Raw genomic sequence first — 17,302 nt, forward strand, 5'->3', positions numbered from 1 at the left:
GACGGGAGGAGTCCGCAAACACAAAGCCAGCTGTTCTGCTCACTTCAAACAGCACGCAGGCTTTCATCAGGCTGTGCGAAGGAAAAAAAAAACTTCAAAAGAATATATTCTGAATGCGAAATGAAGTACATTCTTCAATCCATCTATTGATTTTAAAAGTAGTTATCCATCCCGGATGCTTGCCACTCATGCAGTAGTTAGTTTTGATTGTTTGATATTACATCCCATGGAAAATCTGCAATTTGTTCCATAAAATATTTTAGAAAGTGCGTGCTTGCAGCAAAAATACATAATTATAATGCATTATCCAGCTGCTCATGTGAAGTCTTCAGCCACTAGGGGGCAGCGCGAACATCTGCTCAGAGCTGCATGGAGCTTCACTGGAGAAAGAGCTCCTGATTTATATGAAAGAATTTTAGAGCAGTGTCTCCCTCTGGTCTCCGGTCACTGCTGCAGCTGAGTCAGCGCGCGCGCATGCACGCGCGCGCACACACACACACACACACACACGCACAGTCTCGTATTTCTATCCTCGTGGGGACCGTCCATTGACTCCCATTCATGTCTAGCCCCTAACCCTGACCCTTACCCTAACCCTAACCCACACCACAACAAAGCCTAACCCTAAAGAAATGTTTTTGCACTTTTACTTTTTTCAGTAACAACAACATGGTCAAGAAAACACTGTTTCTCCTACTTAGGACCGGAAAAAGGTCCCCACAAGGCACGTCGTTCCACGTTTTGCTATCCTTGTGGGGACATTTGGCCCCAACAAGGATAGAAATACGAGAACACACACACACACACACACACACACACACACACACACACACTGTTACCTGAATAAAGAGTCCATTTACTTGCACAAATAGTACAGCATAAATCGCAGGTGACAATGTAATTTTATTAAAGTATCACATTGAATTGTACATACAGTGAAAATAATCAAATATGTTTAGTCAAAGATTTGTGAAGGCAAATAATGAAGAAAAGTCAAGCTTTTTTTTGCATTTTAGCATGATTTACTGACGATACTATCAGGGTTTTGATTATGCAGATTAGATTTTTTTCCTGAAATCAGATACAAAAAAATCATACAAGTTTTACAGACAAAGGATTGGGATCATTTTGGTTTGCTCATACAATCATTTAAGTGTGCCAAAAACGCTGGCTCAGTACACAGTCTCTGACAACATCACCCACCACTGGAAGAGATATGAAATCAATAGACAGCATCATTGGGTTAAAAAGTGCAACTTTATTTGCTGGTCCATTACTTGTACTGATGCATCTGATCAGATGTGAGGACTGATGTATGGAAGCTGACTTCAGAGGCGGCTGTTGATTTTCTTCATGACTTCTTTCCACTTCTGGATCGGTGGGCTCCCATTGGCCACCAGCTTCCTGAGCAGGTTGCACGGCTGCAGGGACGGCACATCGGGGTGGGCCTGGTGGTAGTGCTCCAGCCTCTCCAACACCTTGGGAAGCCCAACCATGTGGGCATAGAACATGGGGCCTCCACGGTGCCGGGGCCAGTTGTACCCAAACACATAGATGACGTCGATGTCTTCAGGCCCAGCGGCTATTCCGTCCTCCAGGATGCGGAAGCCCTCATTGATCATGGAATAGAGGCAGCGCTCCAGCACTTCCTGGTGGTCTATACGGCGTGCCACCAGGCCATGCTGCGCTCGGTAGTCCTTTAGGAAGTTGTGCACCCACGGGTCAGGTTTACCAACCCGACTGCCAGGCGTGTTGTACTGATACCAGCCCTGGCCTGTTTTCTGACCAAACCGTCCCTGCTCACAGATCAGGTCTGCCACAGGGCTGTACCGACGGCCTTGCTGAACTCTAGCCGTTTGCCCCGTGGTTGGATCAGGCACTGCCAGCCCTTTCCCCTTCCTGATTCTCCAGCCGATGTCGAGCCCAGAGAGGTCAGACACTCTGAACACACCCATGGCAAAGCCAAACTCCTCCAGTGCTTGGTCTACCAGCTCAGGAGTGGCTCCCTCTTCCAGCAGAAAGAGGGCCTGTTCCATGTAGTGCTCCAGCATGCGGTTCCCCACAAAACCCTGGCAGTTTCCAACTGCCACGCTGACTTTCCCGATTTTCTTTCCCACTGCCATCGCGGTGGCCAAAGCTTCGGGAGACGACCGCGGCCCGTACACCACCTCCAGTAGCTTCATTACATGGGCAGGCGCAAAGAAATGCATCCCAACTACCAGCTCTGGGTTGCGGACTTGGGACGCCAAGTGGTCAACGTTAAGACCAGATGTGTTTGTGCAGAGCAGAGCGCCAGGTTTGCAAATAGCCGACAGTTGTTGAAAGACCTTCTCCTTCAGAGCCATGTCCTCAAACACAGCTTCGATGACCAGGTCGGCATTTGCTACAGACTGAATATCACGGCTGTAAGTGATCTTGTTGAGCACAGGAGTCACCCCTCGTCTTTTGGCCCCCCGCTCCAACATGCCCGATATTGCCTGCTTTGCCTCCATCAGTTGCTTCTCGTGATTTTCCACAGCAATCACAGGAAACCCTGCCTGGGCCAGAGTCACAGCTATGCCTCTTCCCATGGTGCCAAGACCTGGAAGGACCAAATCACAAAGTGAAAACAGAGAAAAATACCTCAGAAATGCAAATACTACCAAAATGATCACATAATAGCTTTTTTTCATAGTTCTAGACTATGAATAGCATTTCAGTTATTTATTTTTTTTGAAAGCCTGAAATTTTAATGCGCAAGCTGCTGAGCTTCACATATCCAGACTGTCATACATCCAACCCTCCCTGCAGGGCAGAGAGAATTCATCCATTAATACTGAAAGTGAGGGTTTAGTTTCCATAGGCAACGTGAATTTAGATGTTACGCAGATAGCTTGATGACTCATTGTGTTTGTGCTAATTGAAAGCTGAGGACAAAGAGAAATTAAAAGCCCACAGCTCTTACCAATGACAGCTGTTTTGTGCACGGGCCGGGGCTTGCTTGTGTCCCAGCGGGCTCCACCGGGCATGCTCCACCTGCCAACAGCTCTCTGGGCAAAGAAGCAGTACTGCAGAGCGCGGGCCTGGCCTGAGGTGAAGAGGGTGGCCATCAGCTCTGTCTCCCTCTCCATGCCCTGAGCGTAGGGCAGGGTGGCCGCCGCACGCACCGCCTGGACACAGGCAACCGGCGCTACTGCCCCACGTGCACGCTGACGCACATGCTGCATTGTTCTCTCAAAGAGCTCATCCAAATCAGGAGAGTGTGGACATGACTGCATGCTTATCCGACGTGCATCCAGCGGTTTCCCTGAGGGGGAAAAATAGAAGTGACAGTTCAATGACAGTTATTCAACTTTAGTAACTTTTCCTGAAAGATTAAAGGAAATAAACTTTTGCTCCAATGCTGCATATCTGTCGGAATCTGCATATAAATATTTTTTGAAGTTGTATTTTTCATTGGCACCACTTTTTTTCCCCACTTTTGTAGAATCTGTCAACCAGCACTCAGCAAGTCTGCAGATAATTGGTTTTTCAGGCACACTCATCCACTCAATCACTTCACTACTCCAATAGCTTCTGCAAGCAGAGTGGAGTGATTTGACGGACCATTTCCAGACGGAAAGATCTTACCAGAGCGCCGTCACATTTCACCTTGCACAGATCTAAAGCAAAACAGTTGGTAAATTTCTGGCCTGGAGAGCAAAGTGTGTGTGTGTGTGTTTGTGTGTGTAACAGAGCATTCTGCCAGGTAAAGCTACATGAGAAGATTTAATATTAAGTCTAACTTTACAGCATCGAGCTTGTTGTCAGCCGTGATTTAAGTCTGGGAACAATGAGAGTGAGGAAGATGGCCACTCAGCTAAAACCTTGTTAAAAGCATCTTAATTCCCATTCCTACCTCCTGTGACACGATTACACGAGACAGTAGTCAGAATCCTTCACAGGCCCACTGAATTACACTCAGCTGTGGGTCTGGGCCAAAAACTGGGTCACCATGGCAAAGCTTAAAGGGACAGCAGCCACATCTGATTAATACTATTCACTTAGTTTGGTGACAACTATTCTCTGTAATACAGCAAATCAAGGGCCAAAAAAAACTGTAAAGGTTTATTGCAGGCCCATGAAATGCATATTGTGTCTACAATGAAAAAAGAGAGGTGTTGTGTGGCAGTGCAATGTGATTCTGTTGTAATTTAGCAGAGTATTATTGCAGCGGTTAATCTGTAAATGGTTGAGCTCTGGATTTGTTGCGAATGGGAATCCTGGCTGTCCTGACAGATGTAGCAGGCAGATGTAACCATTGGAAAAAAAGAAGTTAATCTCACCACCAGCAAGAGGCGCACAAGTGCATGTGTGTGTGTGTGTGTGTGTGTGTGTGTGTGTGTTTGTGTGTGTGTGTGTGTGTGTCCACACGTGCATCAAATTAAGCACCAAAAATATTTTTGGACAAAATATGTACCCACAGTGGCAGAAAATTTGCAAACATGCCAGATTTAATTTATTCTGTGGGTCCCGTCAGCCGGTCCACCCTGAAGTCAGAAACCCTTCACATTCTGTTAGTATATTTAGACTGATAACTCTTCACTGTTTAGCACCCCCACTAATCAACCAAAGACTGTTGTATCTGTCAAAATCTCCACAGATTCGCCTCTATCTCCTCAAATCTCCCATCTTGTATGCTGTTGGCTTTTCTGTCTGACTCACTCTGAGCCTCAGCTTTACTAACAACACTCACTATCTCACCCACTCAAAGTCATCTTGGCTGTGTAGAGTGGAGAAAAAAAAATGATGGGAAAAGCATAAGACTGCAATAATCTTTTGATTGTAAAATCCTGCTTTATGTGCAGTTTTATAAACTTAACGGTTGACATTTTGCACAGGTGCGCTTTAAAGTTTTTGCTCGAGGTGCAAAGCAGAGCACTAACAGGATTCCTGAAATCTGTACGGACTTCACAAAATTAGCTGTCATTGCCAAGAACGCAAGCAACAAACAGCCGTAGACGACGTCTCTGCAAAAGTCGCTGGCAGCTCACAATATAGTCCAGAACCAACATCTCGTGTTCATTTCATGCTGAAGAATCAAACACTCTGCAGAGGCAGTGCTGAGTAAAATACACCTTCTCTTCATTCCAACACAGAACACCACACACCAGAGTGGGTGGCATGGTATTAGTCGACAATACCAGAGGGGATATCACACTTCTGAATGTGGAAATGAATAAAAGGAATAGTACATTTTGATAAAACTGCCTCTTTGATTTCCTGCTGAGAATTTGATGAGAAGACTGCTGCTACTCTCACGCCTGTATGTTTAAAATGAGACTACTATCTGCTCAAAGAAGCCAGCACGTTCTCCCCGAATGTAATGCAACCTAGTCTAAAATGAAGAAGAAGAAAAAATATATAAAAGTCTTCTGATGATATCGTTTCCTACAGAAGAAAACCAGTGAAAGCATGCCAACTGTTTTTCCAGAATCAAAATAAATTGCTCTAATTTTCTTTCATCTGAGTTGAAGGTATTTGTGATATCTGCCAATATTGTCACTATCTTACAAATGTAAGAGAGGTTTTCCTGTAGGGACGTGACACACTTTGGCGATTCATTAAATAAGTCTGATTCACGTGTTCAGGGCAATCCTCAGCCTCCCAAATGTCTACCGAGGGCTAAATATTAATATTCTAGGAAAGTTTGTCCCTTTTCGCCCTTCTGAATAATACAGCAAAAGCAGTGAAGACATCAGAGCACATCTGACAAAACCATGAAACATTTATGTCTTCTGCAGTGGAAGATCTGGCTGCTGTGTCTTCTGCTTCCTTTGACTTCCACAACCTACATGACGGCATTTTTTGATATCGGACTTGCCTAAAATAACTGTTCGAGGAGAATATCTTTCCCTGAGTCAAAATTTCCCACTGCTGGAGAGAACAGTGTGTTTTCTGTCAGTGAGAAACTTGTGTGTGCTTTTTTCGAAAAAAAAAAAAAAAAAAAAAAAATCTCACCTACAACACTCAAGGCAAACTTCACAGCAACATCCATGATGTTGCGATCGGTAACCTGATCCACCATCCCAAGCTGCAGCGCCTCAGCAGCAGTCACATGGCGGCCTGTGGAGGAAATGCAGTAAAAGAACAGATTTTTTTATTTCAATGTAAGATTTTTTGAAACACAACGTTCCACACTTCCAAATAAAATGTCTTAATTCAAATGGTTAGATGATAAAAATCACAAATTGACCGGTTTTGACATTAAAATACACACAATACAACCAAATCAAGTTGTTCTTTTTTGTATTTTTTCAATGCTGAGGGATGACAGTGGAGGAAGACTTTAGTCTATTTTAGAATTTCTGACTCCAGCACTGAATCACTCATGAATTTGATAAAGGTCTTATGGTTAAACTGAACTAACTCAACTAACACTGACCCCTGCTGGTAACTAGGGAAAACCGCAAGTATTACTTCCTTCAAGCTTTCATGCATCTGTGAGCCGTAACACTATGACCACCTGTGTTTCCCTCTGACCCATAAAGGCAGGGACTCTAGTGGAGCTCTGAATACCTGCTGTGATATCTGTTGCTCTCTGTCCTCTCTTTTTCTCTCCTTCTATCTCCTAACCCCAACCAGGACAGCAGAAAGTCGTCACTTCTGAGCCTGGTTCTGGAAAGCGTTCTTCCTTTTCCTGTCCACTGTGGCTTCTGCTTGCTTATGGAGAAACAGTGTTTCTTTTTCTCTCTGTAAAAGTGCTTTGAGATGACTGTGTTGCATTTGGCACCGTATAAATAAAATTGAATTGCAATGAATTAGTAGTTACTTAGCGTAACTCCAGTTCTACGAGTGTATGCGTGCCCACCTACGGGCTTCACTATTGGTACTCCTCTTGGCACCAGCCAATCCACTGAGACAACAGAAATTCGACGCACCAATCCTAGCCGCGTGCTGGCACAGCACCACGCCCCTAGGTGAGGGCATATCCCAAGCCGGCGGCGGCCACTCTCCCTTCTTCTGAATCAGCCAAGTAAGGGAAGCAGACAGCTGGGCCAGCAGGTTGGTGGGCACGCATACACTCGTAGAACTGGAGTTACGTTAAGTAACTACTAATTCTACTTTGTGATATGCTTAGCCTGCCTACGGGCTTCGCTATTGGTACTCACCAAGGCGGAGGCCGTAGGGATGAATGTACTCCCAGCTGCCATGCTGACAGGATTGGTGCGGAAGACGGAGGTAAACAAACCGTACGTCCAGAACGGCCACAGAACTCCCGAGAAATGGGGCAGGCAGCCTCGCACCGAGGCGCTGCCCACAACGTGCACAAGCATCACCACAGCGACGGATGCACACGCCAGCCGGGGCAAAGCCACGGCGGCAGGCGGGGAAAAACCCTGGTCCACGACCCACACGGGAAGCGGCAGCCGGGCCAGAAGGACCAACACGGTAAGCGGCAGAACTGCTGTTCCCGCTAAGCACCGACACGGTCACAACATCCGCCGGCCGGGGCAAAGCCACAGCGGCGGGGGGGAAAAACCTTGGTCCGCGACCCCACACGGGACGCGGCAGCCGGGCCAGAAGGACCAACACGGTAAGCGGCAGAACTGCTGTTCCCGCTGAGCACCGACACGGTCACAACATCCGCCGGCCGGGGCAAAGCCACAGCGGCAGGGGGGGAAAAACCCTGGTCCGCGACCCCACACGGGACGCGGCAGCCGGGTGGCCAACATGGCCACAATGTCTGTGCACATATCCATCAGATATGAATGCACAAAAGTGGAAGCGGAGACCCAGGAGGCAGCCTGGCAGATGTCACCCACCATGACACCTCTGCACAGGGCCGCAGAGGCAGCCATACTCTGTGTGGAATGAGCACGAATCACCGCTGGGGGCAGGAGATTCTGCGACTCATAGGCAGCTGCAATAGCGCCCCCTACCCAGCGGGCGAGACGCTGAGAGGTCAGCGGGGCTCCACGCCCCCTGGCTCCAAACCTCACAAACAGCTGGTCCGTAGTGCGAAAGCCAGCTGGGTGCTCAACATAGTAACGTAGAGTCATGACCGGGCACAGCAACCGCAGCCATGGGTTGTCCCCAGACGAGCCAGGCAGGGAGCTAAGCGTTCTGATCCGGATCACTCGCGACCGGAAGTCCGAAGTGATCACCTTGGAATGAAAGGCCGGATTAGGCCAGAGGTGCACGAGTCCCCCATTCTGACTGAACACCATGCAGGAGGGATGAACCGACAAGGCGCAGAGATCCCCAACTCTCTTGGCGGATGGTAGCGCCACCCTCCAACACCGTGTGGTGGTCCCACGGGGAGACCACATGCCTGGGGGGTGGCCGTAGCCGACACATCCAGTGCAGAAACCGCTTCACCAGCGGGTGACTGCGTGCAGAGAAGCGGCCGAAGCAGCCATGACCCGCTGTAATGGCCGATGCAAACACCACTAGAGTTGATGCAGAGCGACCGCTGTCCAGCAGGGCCTGAAGAAACTCCACGGATAGCGCAGGAGACCGGGTCCAGACCCCTCTCCGAGCAGCACGTTGTGAAGAGCTGCCACCGAGACTCGTAGGCGTTGACAGTAGAGGGGGCCCTGGCACTCTGGATGGTGGAAACCACCGCTGGAGGAAGATCTAGTTCCACTAGTCTCACCCGCGAGATGGCCTAGGGTTCCTCCCCATCCTGCGAGAGACGCATCCGTGAACACCTCGACGTGATGCGATACGCAGCCCAAGGGGACTTCCTGCGTAAGGAGAGCAGGATCCATCCAGAAAAGGAGATCCTGGCGTGCCTGGAGCGGGATCGAGACCTTTCTGCATCTGTCCCGCTTCCCCAAGCACTAGAGGTGTGCAAACCACCGCTGCAGCCTGCGCATGTGTAGAAGGCCCAACCGTACCATCGGGTGGGCCGCGGCCATTAAACCCAGGACGGTCCTGATCAAATGGACCCTGACCAGAGGTGTCGTCATCGCAGATCTCAGGGCCAAGAGGAGGAAAGTTCACCAGTCCTCGGAGGGGCGGGCCGTCATAGAGAGCGTATCCAGCTCCAAACCCAGGTAAGCCATATGCTGAGCTGGGGTGAGCGCGCTCTTGTCTCGGTTCACCATGAACCCCAGGAGCTCGATGTGGTGCATTACCGGGCCGTGTGCTCGCAGCTGGGACTGTTCTAGTGGCAGGGCAAGGCAGGCAGGGCAGGAAGTCCGCTGGCGGTGATGCTGCCAACTCAGGTAGACGAAGCAGCGCTCATGGTGATCTTGCTCCATGAGAGCGGTGCCACAGAAGCGGCAGGTGAAAGGCCCGACGCCCGATGGCGACTCGTTGCAGGCGGGTTTGTCCATGAAGAATCTTGATCTTGATCTTGAAGATCTTGAAATGGCTTCTGCAAGTCTCAAGGGCTGAGGAAGAAGAAGGGAGAGTGGCCGCCGCCGGCTCGGGATATGCCCTCGGCTAGGGACGTGGTGCTGTGCCAGCACGCGGCCAGGATTGGTGCGTTGAGTTTTCTGTTGTCTCAGTGGATTGGCTGGCGCCAAGAGGAGTACCAATAGCGAAGCCCGTAGGTGGGCTAAGCATATCATGAAGTTGAATTGAATTCAATTGAACTGAATTATCAGTGCCTTCGGTGGTGGGCTGGGGCAGCAGCTATGTAGCTTCATACACACAAACCAGCAAATTGTTTTGGATTCTGATACTTTTCTATCAGATTCAGCAATAGTTTCTGCAGCAAGTTTTATACAATAACATTTGTGTAAAAGAACTCTAAGCCAGACAGTGTAAAGTTGGGTTATTTTCACCTGTGGTAATGAGGTCCAGGGCAGCTGGGACCCCGATGAGCCTTGGCAGAAGCTGGGTTCCCCCTGCAGCTGGCAGCAGACCCAGAATCACCTCAGGAAATCCCAGTCGGGTCTGACGGGACACAAAGTCAGAATATTTCTTGTATGGAAGGTACATGATAAGCAATGGTCCACAGCAAAGTACATATAATACTGTCTTGTTATATGCAGAAAGGTACAAATGATTAACAGATGACACAAAATACAAGGATATCATATCCTATTTGTTATCATGTGGAAAGCATTGCTACTTTGGCAGGATTTAACTGGAATACAATTTAGTAAGCAATCACTCTCTAATGTGAAATAAAGTTGTCAAATACTGATGCAGCTTGACACTGGCATCTCCGAGACACTGACAGAGAGAGACAGGGAGATCTCAACCATGAACTAACTTTAGAGTGTGCGATTCGATAATGACAGCCAAGCGCTAACAAAAGTCCACCGCCTAAAGCGCTCCCCTCTATGGCTGCCACCATCGGTTTGGCCGCAGCCTCGATGGAATGGATCATCGGTGTAAGTGGAGGCCCTGACATTGGTCCACTGAACTCTCTGATGTCGGCTCCTGTTTAAAAAAAAATCAAATTGACACTGATTAGAAGGCTGCAACAGCAAGGCAGAAATGACATCTAGAGAAATGCAGTGCTTCAGGATGAGAGGTTTGAGAAGACATTACACGAAATACTTAGTCTCGATCATCAATCACTTCAATACAGTTTATGACAATTATGATCTTTTTCCACTCCTGTGCAGTGATGTTTCAGAATATTTAACAAAATGAGATTTTTTTTTTTTAAATAATATTTTTATTAAGATTTTACAAGTTATAAACCAAGAAACAAAGAAACACAAGGTACATTTACGAAATCAGCATTTGAGTACACGAGAGTCCTTCCAGACGCTGAGCAGCCCCGCCAAAATGCAGCACAGCTGTGGAACCGTACAGGGTTATGACGTCCCAGATTCTCTGAGTAAATAAGACAGCTACTTGTTCATAATGTAATTGATGAAGTGACCCCAAACTCTTTCAAAAGTATCTTGCTTGTCCTTTAAAGTGTATGTAATTTTTTTTCCAATGATCAACATTCAGACAATTCTTTAAGTCATTTTGTTATGCTTGCAAAATCTCCTGTTACTTACTACTGACTTCTTCCCTTCCATAGACATCCCTCATTAATCCCACACCCATGTCTGCCCATAATTTAAATCCTCCATCTTTCTGCCTGGAACAAAGTCATTGCTGCCCCACATTGGGCTGAATACAGAGAGGGATGAGGCTTCCTTTAAGTAACTTTGGGTCGCATGCAAGACACGTACCATATTCTTCACTATTGGGTTGTACATCATCTTTGTAAGTTGGTTGTATTTGTCAGAGTATAAGTAATTGGGGAGGGGCATTTGAAGAGACAACTTAGATTAGCATCATTGTTCTTAACTGGGTTGCCCGGTAATACCAGAGCATGTTAGGGCATTGAAGCCCTCCTCTGCTAAAAGGCAAATATAAGAGGGACAAGCGGAGTCTGGGACGTCTATTGTTCTATAGGAATTTGTTAAAAACTTTTTTAATATTGGGGAAAAATCTGATGGGGATGGCAGGGGGATATTCTGAAACAGATACAGAAATTTGGGGACCACATTCATTTTTAATATATTAATTCTGCCAATCAATGAGATTTGGAGATTTGACCATTTTTCCACTGCTTCAGAAACACTGACCATAAATGGGCTATCATTGTGTGCTACTACATCTTCCAGTTTTGGCATGATTTCAATTCCAAGATAAGTGAAGTTATTCACATTTCTAAATAGACGAGTGCATTCAGGTGGGTTTGACCTCTATTCAGAATTCAAAAGCATTATAGAGTACTTTGATTTATTTATTTTGTAGCAGGATATGGATCCAAATTTCTTATTTAAGTCTAGAAGGGCTGGGATAGATGTTTGCAATTATTTTTAAGAAAAGAATGACATCATCGGCATAAAGAGCTCTTCGGTGGTCAAACCTTCCAAGGGTTACCCCCTTGACATGATCCCTTACAGCAATAACGAAAGGCTCAATTGATCAAATAAATAACAGAGGGGACAAGGGTCAGCCTTGCCTGCAGCCCCTCCCTATCTTTATTGGTGTTGAGATAACGCTATTGGTGATTATTTCAGCATAAGAATTATTATAACGGAATTTGAAAATAAGGAGATTTTTGATAGTTTATTAATCCTGTTAAGTAGAAAAAAAAAATCCATACCTCCACAAAATATTCCATTCTGGCCACAGATGACGACACACTTCACCTTGGGCTCCCTCAGAGCTCTCTGCACCGAGTCAACAATGCCTTGCCTCACTGCAGCACTGGAACAAGAAACAGTGATTGAACCTTTTTTTCAAGTTTTAACTGTTAAAAACTGAAAAAGGTGTATGTGTGTTTAACTGGTTGTGCATGTGTGCATTAATTAGAAGCTTGTATACATCATATATGAATTATGCAACAGTAAAAAAGGGGCACTGATGGCTTCAATAGAGTGCAAAAAGAATAAATATGTGTATAAAGCAGTGCTGTGGCAGAGTTATTATAGTGCCCAGCGAGCCTGTTTGAGTTTCCACTGTGTGAGCTGGTGTGAGTGTGTGTAACTATGTGAAATGTCAACAGAGGGTTCCAGAGATATGAACTTAAGTAAATGATCGATAGGATTTTGGCACACCTCGCAGGCATTAAGTTTCAGAATGATTTTGCAAAGAGAACCTGTAGACTGTTGCACCTGATAAAGAGGGGCATGTGATGCTCACTAATGGACCCTAAAGTTTAAGGAGTGAGAGCTCCACTTGGGAGCACCAGTAAGCTTCAGGGATGTGAAGGGCTGGGGGATTCCTTTTTCCCTCCAACATTATTTTTTCATTTAATCATTCAATAAAAAAAAACAAAACAAAACCTAATTTCTCAGTCATTATTTGTGTCATTCTTGATGGATGGTGTCTTGATGTTAGAGATGTAACAACAGGGAACCTATCGGTGTAATCCTCAAGATGTTTAAAATAACTTCAAAATATGAGTTTAAAGGCTTTTATTTTAAAAATATAGGGAATTCTATATTTATTGCTTAATTTCTTTCCTGTTCAATTGTGGTTTTTACACTACATTCTAACTCATTGTCATCATTACAAACACAATTAGCTTTACTCAATGCACTCAATTCTAAAACAATGTGCTTCGTTAGAAATAATCTATATTTTTCCTCTCATCCCTGTTACTCGAAACTATAATTAGATCATGTGTTTCCAGTTCTGCTGTCCAAACTGACTTTGAACGTTTTAATACATCCTGGACATTTTAGAAGCTACAATGGTGTGTCTGCAGTGAGATTTAGTTACAAGCTTGCTTCTTTACCTTTAATTCCCCTACTCACAAATAATAAAATAAAAAATGGTATTTTCAACGAAAATCTGTCTCAATGCAAGCAATTATGCATTACACTGATAGCTCGCATGTAGTTGTCAAGTTACATTATATTTGATTTTATTCAAATGAAACAGTGATTCTTTTTCAATCGCATATCTGTTTTTTTTTAACCACCTCTGACTAATGTTACAACGACAAGTACTTTGTCTCCACCTACTGACAAGATTTGTCATCTTATCCTCACAAAAACAATCGATTCACTTATTTTCTGACAAACTCGTCTGTATATTTCAGTTGCGCATAGAAAATACCTGTTGCACACCTGGAGCCACTGTGAACAAAGTGCATGTGTTATTGCAGTAAAAGCCTGATCCTGATGGGAAGAGCTGGCAGTGGAGAGGCTCTGCAGCCGTGTTTACTTCAGCTCACCTCAGTGCGTTAACAGGAGGATTTTGAAGGGTTATCAAGCCGACAGACCCCGAAACACGAGCAAACGCAGCCATGGCGCAGCCAGACTGTCTTGCCTGGATTGTGCCTCAGTCGTTTGGTGTGAGTGCAGAGTGAACTTTGAAACTGAAGTTGTAGCAAGTCACAACACATCGACATGTTGCCAATATTTTGGTTGCCAGATCTGGCCGATAGATTTCAGCCTGTGGAAAGCAGCAAAAAAATAAATAAATAAATAAATTAAAAAAAAAATAAAAAAATCATATCCTCTCTAAAAACCAATGCTGAACTCAAAACATTGGACTATTATTAACACATCACAGGGACACAGTGTTACTAAACTCTGTACTAACTAACCAAAGGAGAGTGAAATAGGAATGCTCTGCCCACATAGAGTAATCATAATTCCCTGACCCATCCAAAAATAAATAAATGAATAAAAAAATCCAATAACAATATGAAATGTGGTTGTTTATAATAACTTTATCATATCTCCACACAGGTAAGGAGGGAATTTCATATATATTTTTACAACCGAATTTCACTCCTTGATTGTTAGATTTATAACAATGGTTTTTTTTTTTCTTTAACAATGTCAGAGAATTAAGATTCATTTTAATTCACTCACGAAACGTTTCACATTCATTGCAGGTAATGAGTCTTTTTCTCTGGGAATTTAAATATTGCTTGAATTGCCGTAAGAGCCTCAAAATAAGTTTGACTATAAATATAATATGCGATGTCAATTGTGTCATTCATCCTGTTAATTTTTTACTAATTTTTGTTTGATTTCTGCTGATATTCCTTCCTTACCTTATTGTTTTGTTAGTACTGTGGAATGTTTGCCTTTGTGTTGTTAATTGTTCTTGAGTAAAGGTTTTTCTAAATAATTTAACTTTATTTTCCAAATGGGGGAGATTATAGAACAGTTTGTTTAAACATGGAAGTTTTTTTTTTTGCCCAAGTTTTTTTTTTTTTTTATCCAATCTGGCAACACCAGGATTGCTGGTTGCTTTGTTGAAGCACCGCTGCCCCCTACTGGTCTGGAGTGGACTTTTTTAAAATCATTTTTCATCCAGTTCTATTTCATCCCTAAATTCACTCGTGACCCCTGGGTGACCCAGGAACCACTATAAGTTCTGATATCCACAGTGGCGGCTGGTGACAGTTTTTTTAGGGGGGGGGCGCAAATTACCTTGGAGGCAAGTTGATGCTGCAAACCTAGCCACTTTAATGTTGATGCAGTTACTTAGGAGGAAAGAAAAACTGATATGTATATAATCAAACATTGTCATCTGTTTTATTTTGGAGAAATGGTATGTCTGCCACAGGTACATGGTTCACTGTATTGGTCTTTGCAACAATTACACATTGATTATAGAACCAGATAGACAGAAAAAAAAATGACTTTGTTTGTCCCCTTAGGGAAATCCAGCTTATTTACACATACAGTAATAACAAAAATTTCTGTGCGGTTAATTGTCTCAGAAATTATTGCAATAAGTGATAATATTGCACTGAACAACAATGTTATTTTGAGACCATTTTCAACTAATATAATATGCCATGATAATGAAAGAGCATAGATCAAAATCAATAAACTTTCACTTCTAAAGAACATTTTATCCTGGAACTGGAATCAAATTTAAACCACTAAACAAAAATAATTAACATAATGGATTCTCAGTCTTGTTAACAATGAATGAAAACCAAACACAACCAATAAATATGACAGATAATTAAGTCTCTGTAAACAAAGCTGCCTTCAGAAATGATTAAATATGGAGATCTGACTGAAAAATCAAGAAAATTACCAGTTGGTGCCTTTGTAAATGGAAAAAAAATCTAGCAACAAAAATATCCTATAAAGCAGATGCCTCAACAGATCACATGAAAAATCCGTTCCTTCAGTCTGGGAGAACGAACAAATGAAACTTATTGCAGCCGTCACTTATTGCACTCATTTATTCTTACCGTGCAACGGGCTCCAGCTCCATCACTTCCTGAAGTGTGGATGCAGTTAGAGACGAAAATGCTCGAGTGCAGATGAGTGACAAGGGCACTGTCCAAACAACGAAACAACACAAATAAAACTATTCTAATTGGTTGACAATAAAAAGTGGGAGTATGTGTGGCACACAGAGCTGCACCACAAACCCGATTTGTAAGTAACCAATTAAAATGCAGCCTTTGCAGCCATTTTAGTAAAACGTTTGAGGCTCTCCACAGGGATCCATTTGTCCGGCGCCTCAAAACCATTAAGTTTTATTCATACAGAAAAACCATAAAAAATTATTAAAAAGAAACAATGTAATGCCTTTTATATGCACAACAAGGCTGAAATACAATATTTTACATGTACGGTATATTATTCATAGAAATTATACACTCAAAGTTTTATATTTTCTGTAAATTGTGTAGGTTGATTGTACTGACTGATGACTGATTGTAGGTCTAAATCCTTCACACAGGTGCACGGAAATCCTCAAGACAGACAATGAGATTTATGTAGTCAACTGCTCCAACAGGAATTTTAGGATCAGTCCCAAAAATAGACTGAACACTACATGTAGTTTTAATAAAAGGATCAGCCTGACTTCATAGATAATATTTAAATGACCCTGCATTTTAGCTTAAATATCTGAAAAACTAAACTATTGAACTTGGAATAATATTGCTACTGGTGATGCCAGCTGTGGTTGGTACATGGCAAACAATCTGTTGTATCAAAACAAGATCACAAGAAACTGCTTTGCAAAACTGATAACCTGATCCTGTTTTTTTGGAAATTTTAGAAAAATAGACAAAAACCCAAACTTGTTGAACTTTGGTGCTGCTGCTCAGCATCCTTTCCCGGCCGATCTGCAGTATAAATGACTGAAGTGCTGGAGTTCCCAAACAAGAACAATCAATCAAGAGTGGGGATGGGTGAGTACCGATACCAGGTATCGGTAACGGGCCGATAGTGGCCTTATTTCAAAGTATCGAGTACTGTTGAAGGCTGTCAATGCCAGCCGCTGATACTCAAGGCAAGAAAATCCCACGCGTAGTAAGCCCTCCTCGCCGGGAGTTGGCGCTACACTGCCGCGGGTTGACTTCTCCATGTGCATCACATCCTGAGAATGAAAACGTGAGAAGGGCTCCTCGTCAAAACTTCACCGGTGTGGAAATTCTTCTATATAAGCGACAACGAGCCAAGCTTTGCAGAATGCAAACTCTACAATGCATGACCTTGTTAAATTAACACTAGTAATTTGTTGAAACGCCTGAGGCGAAGCATGTGGACGAGTACAGAGAGTTGACGCTCTTGTGCTGGAAAAAAGAAAACTCATGCAACCAACTCAACGACAAAGTCTACTGAAGACCAAGAAACTGAAAAGAACCCAGAGAGCAGTACAACTAACACGAGCAACTCTTAGAGCGACTCTTAAAACTCAGGGGTTGTTCTACCTTTGACTTTAGTTCATAAAAAAGCATGAAAAATTAGTACATTTAAAAACTTTAGTTTATGTAAAATCTAAAACTCTGAGAAAGCTGTTTTATCTTGCACTTTGGTTCATTTAAAAAAGTGTATAACTCAGAGTTGTTTACATCTTGTACTTCAGTTCATTTTTTAAACCCTTAAAACTCAGAGAAACTGTTTTATATTTCACTTAATTTCATTTAAAA

General features: G+C 43.9%; 1 protein-coding gene across 1 annotated transcript; it reads right to left on the reverse strand.

Annotated features, from left to right (window-relative positions):
- Positions 1-907: 907 nt before the first annotated feature.
- LOC115403100 (peroxisomal bifunctional enzyme-like) lies at positions 908-13,749 on the reverse strand. The gene is made up of 7 exons (XM_030111898.1): positions 13,616-13,749; positions 12,038-12,141; positions 10,190-10,359; positions 9,756-9,867; positions 5,980-6,084; positions 2,945-3,286; positions 908-2,581 (listed from the first exon to the last, which is right to left on the reverse strand). The coding sequence occupies exons 1-7, from the start codon at positions 13,687-13,689 to the stop codon at positions 1,329-1,331; spliced, it is 2,160 nt and encodes a 719-aa protein (XP_029967758.1). The 5' UTR covers positions 13,690-13,749; the 3' UTR covers positions 908-1,328.
- Positions 13,750-17,302: the final 3,553 nt, after the last annotated feature.

The sequence above is a fragment of the Salarias fasciatus genome, chromosome 16 (assembly GCF_902148845.1).
Source record: "Salarias fasciatus chromosome 16, fSalaFa1.1, whole genome shotgun sequence".
NCBI classification, from domain to species: Eukaryota; Metazoa; Chordata; class Actinopteri; order Blenniiformes; family Blenniidae; genus Salarias; species Salarias fasciatus.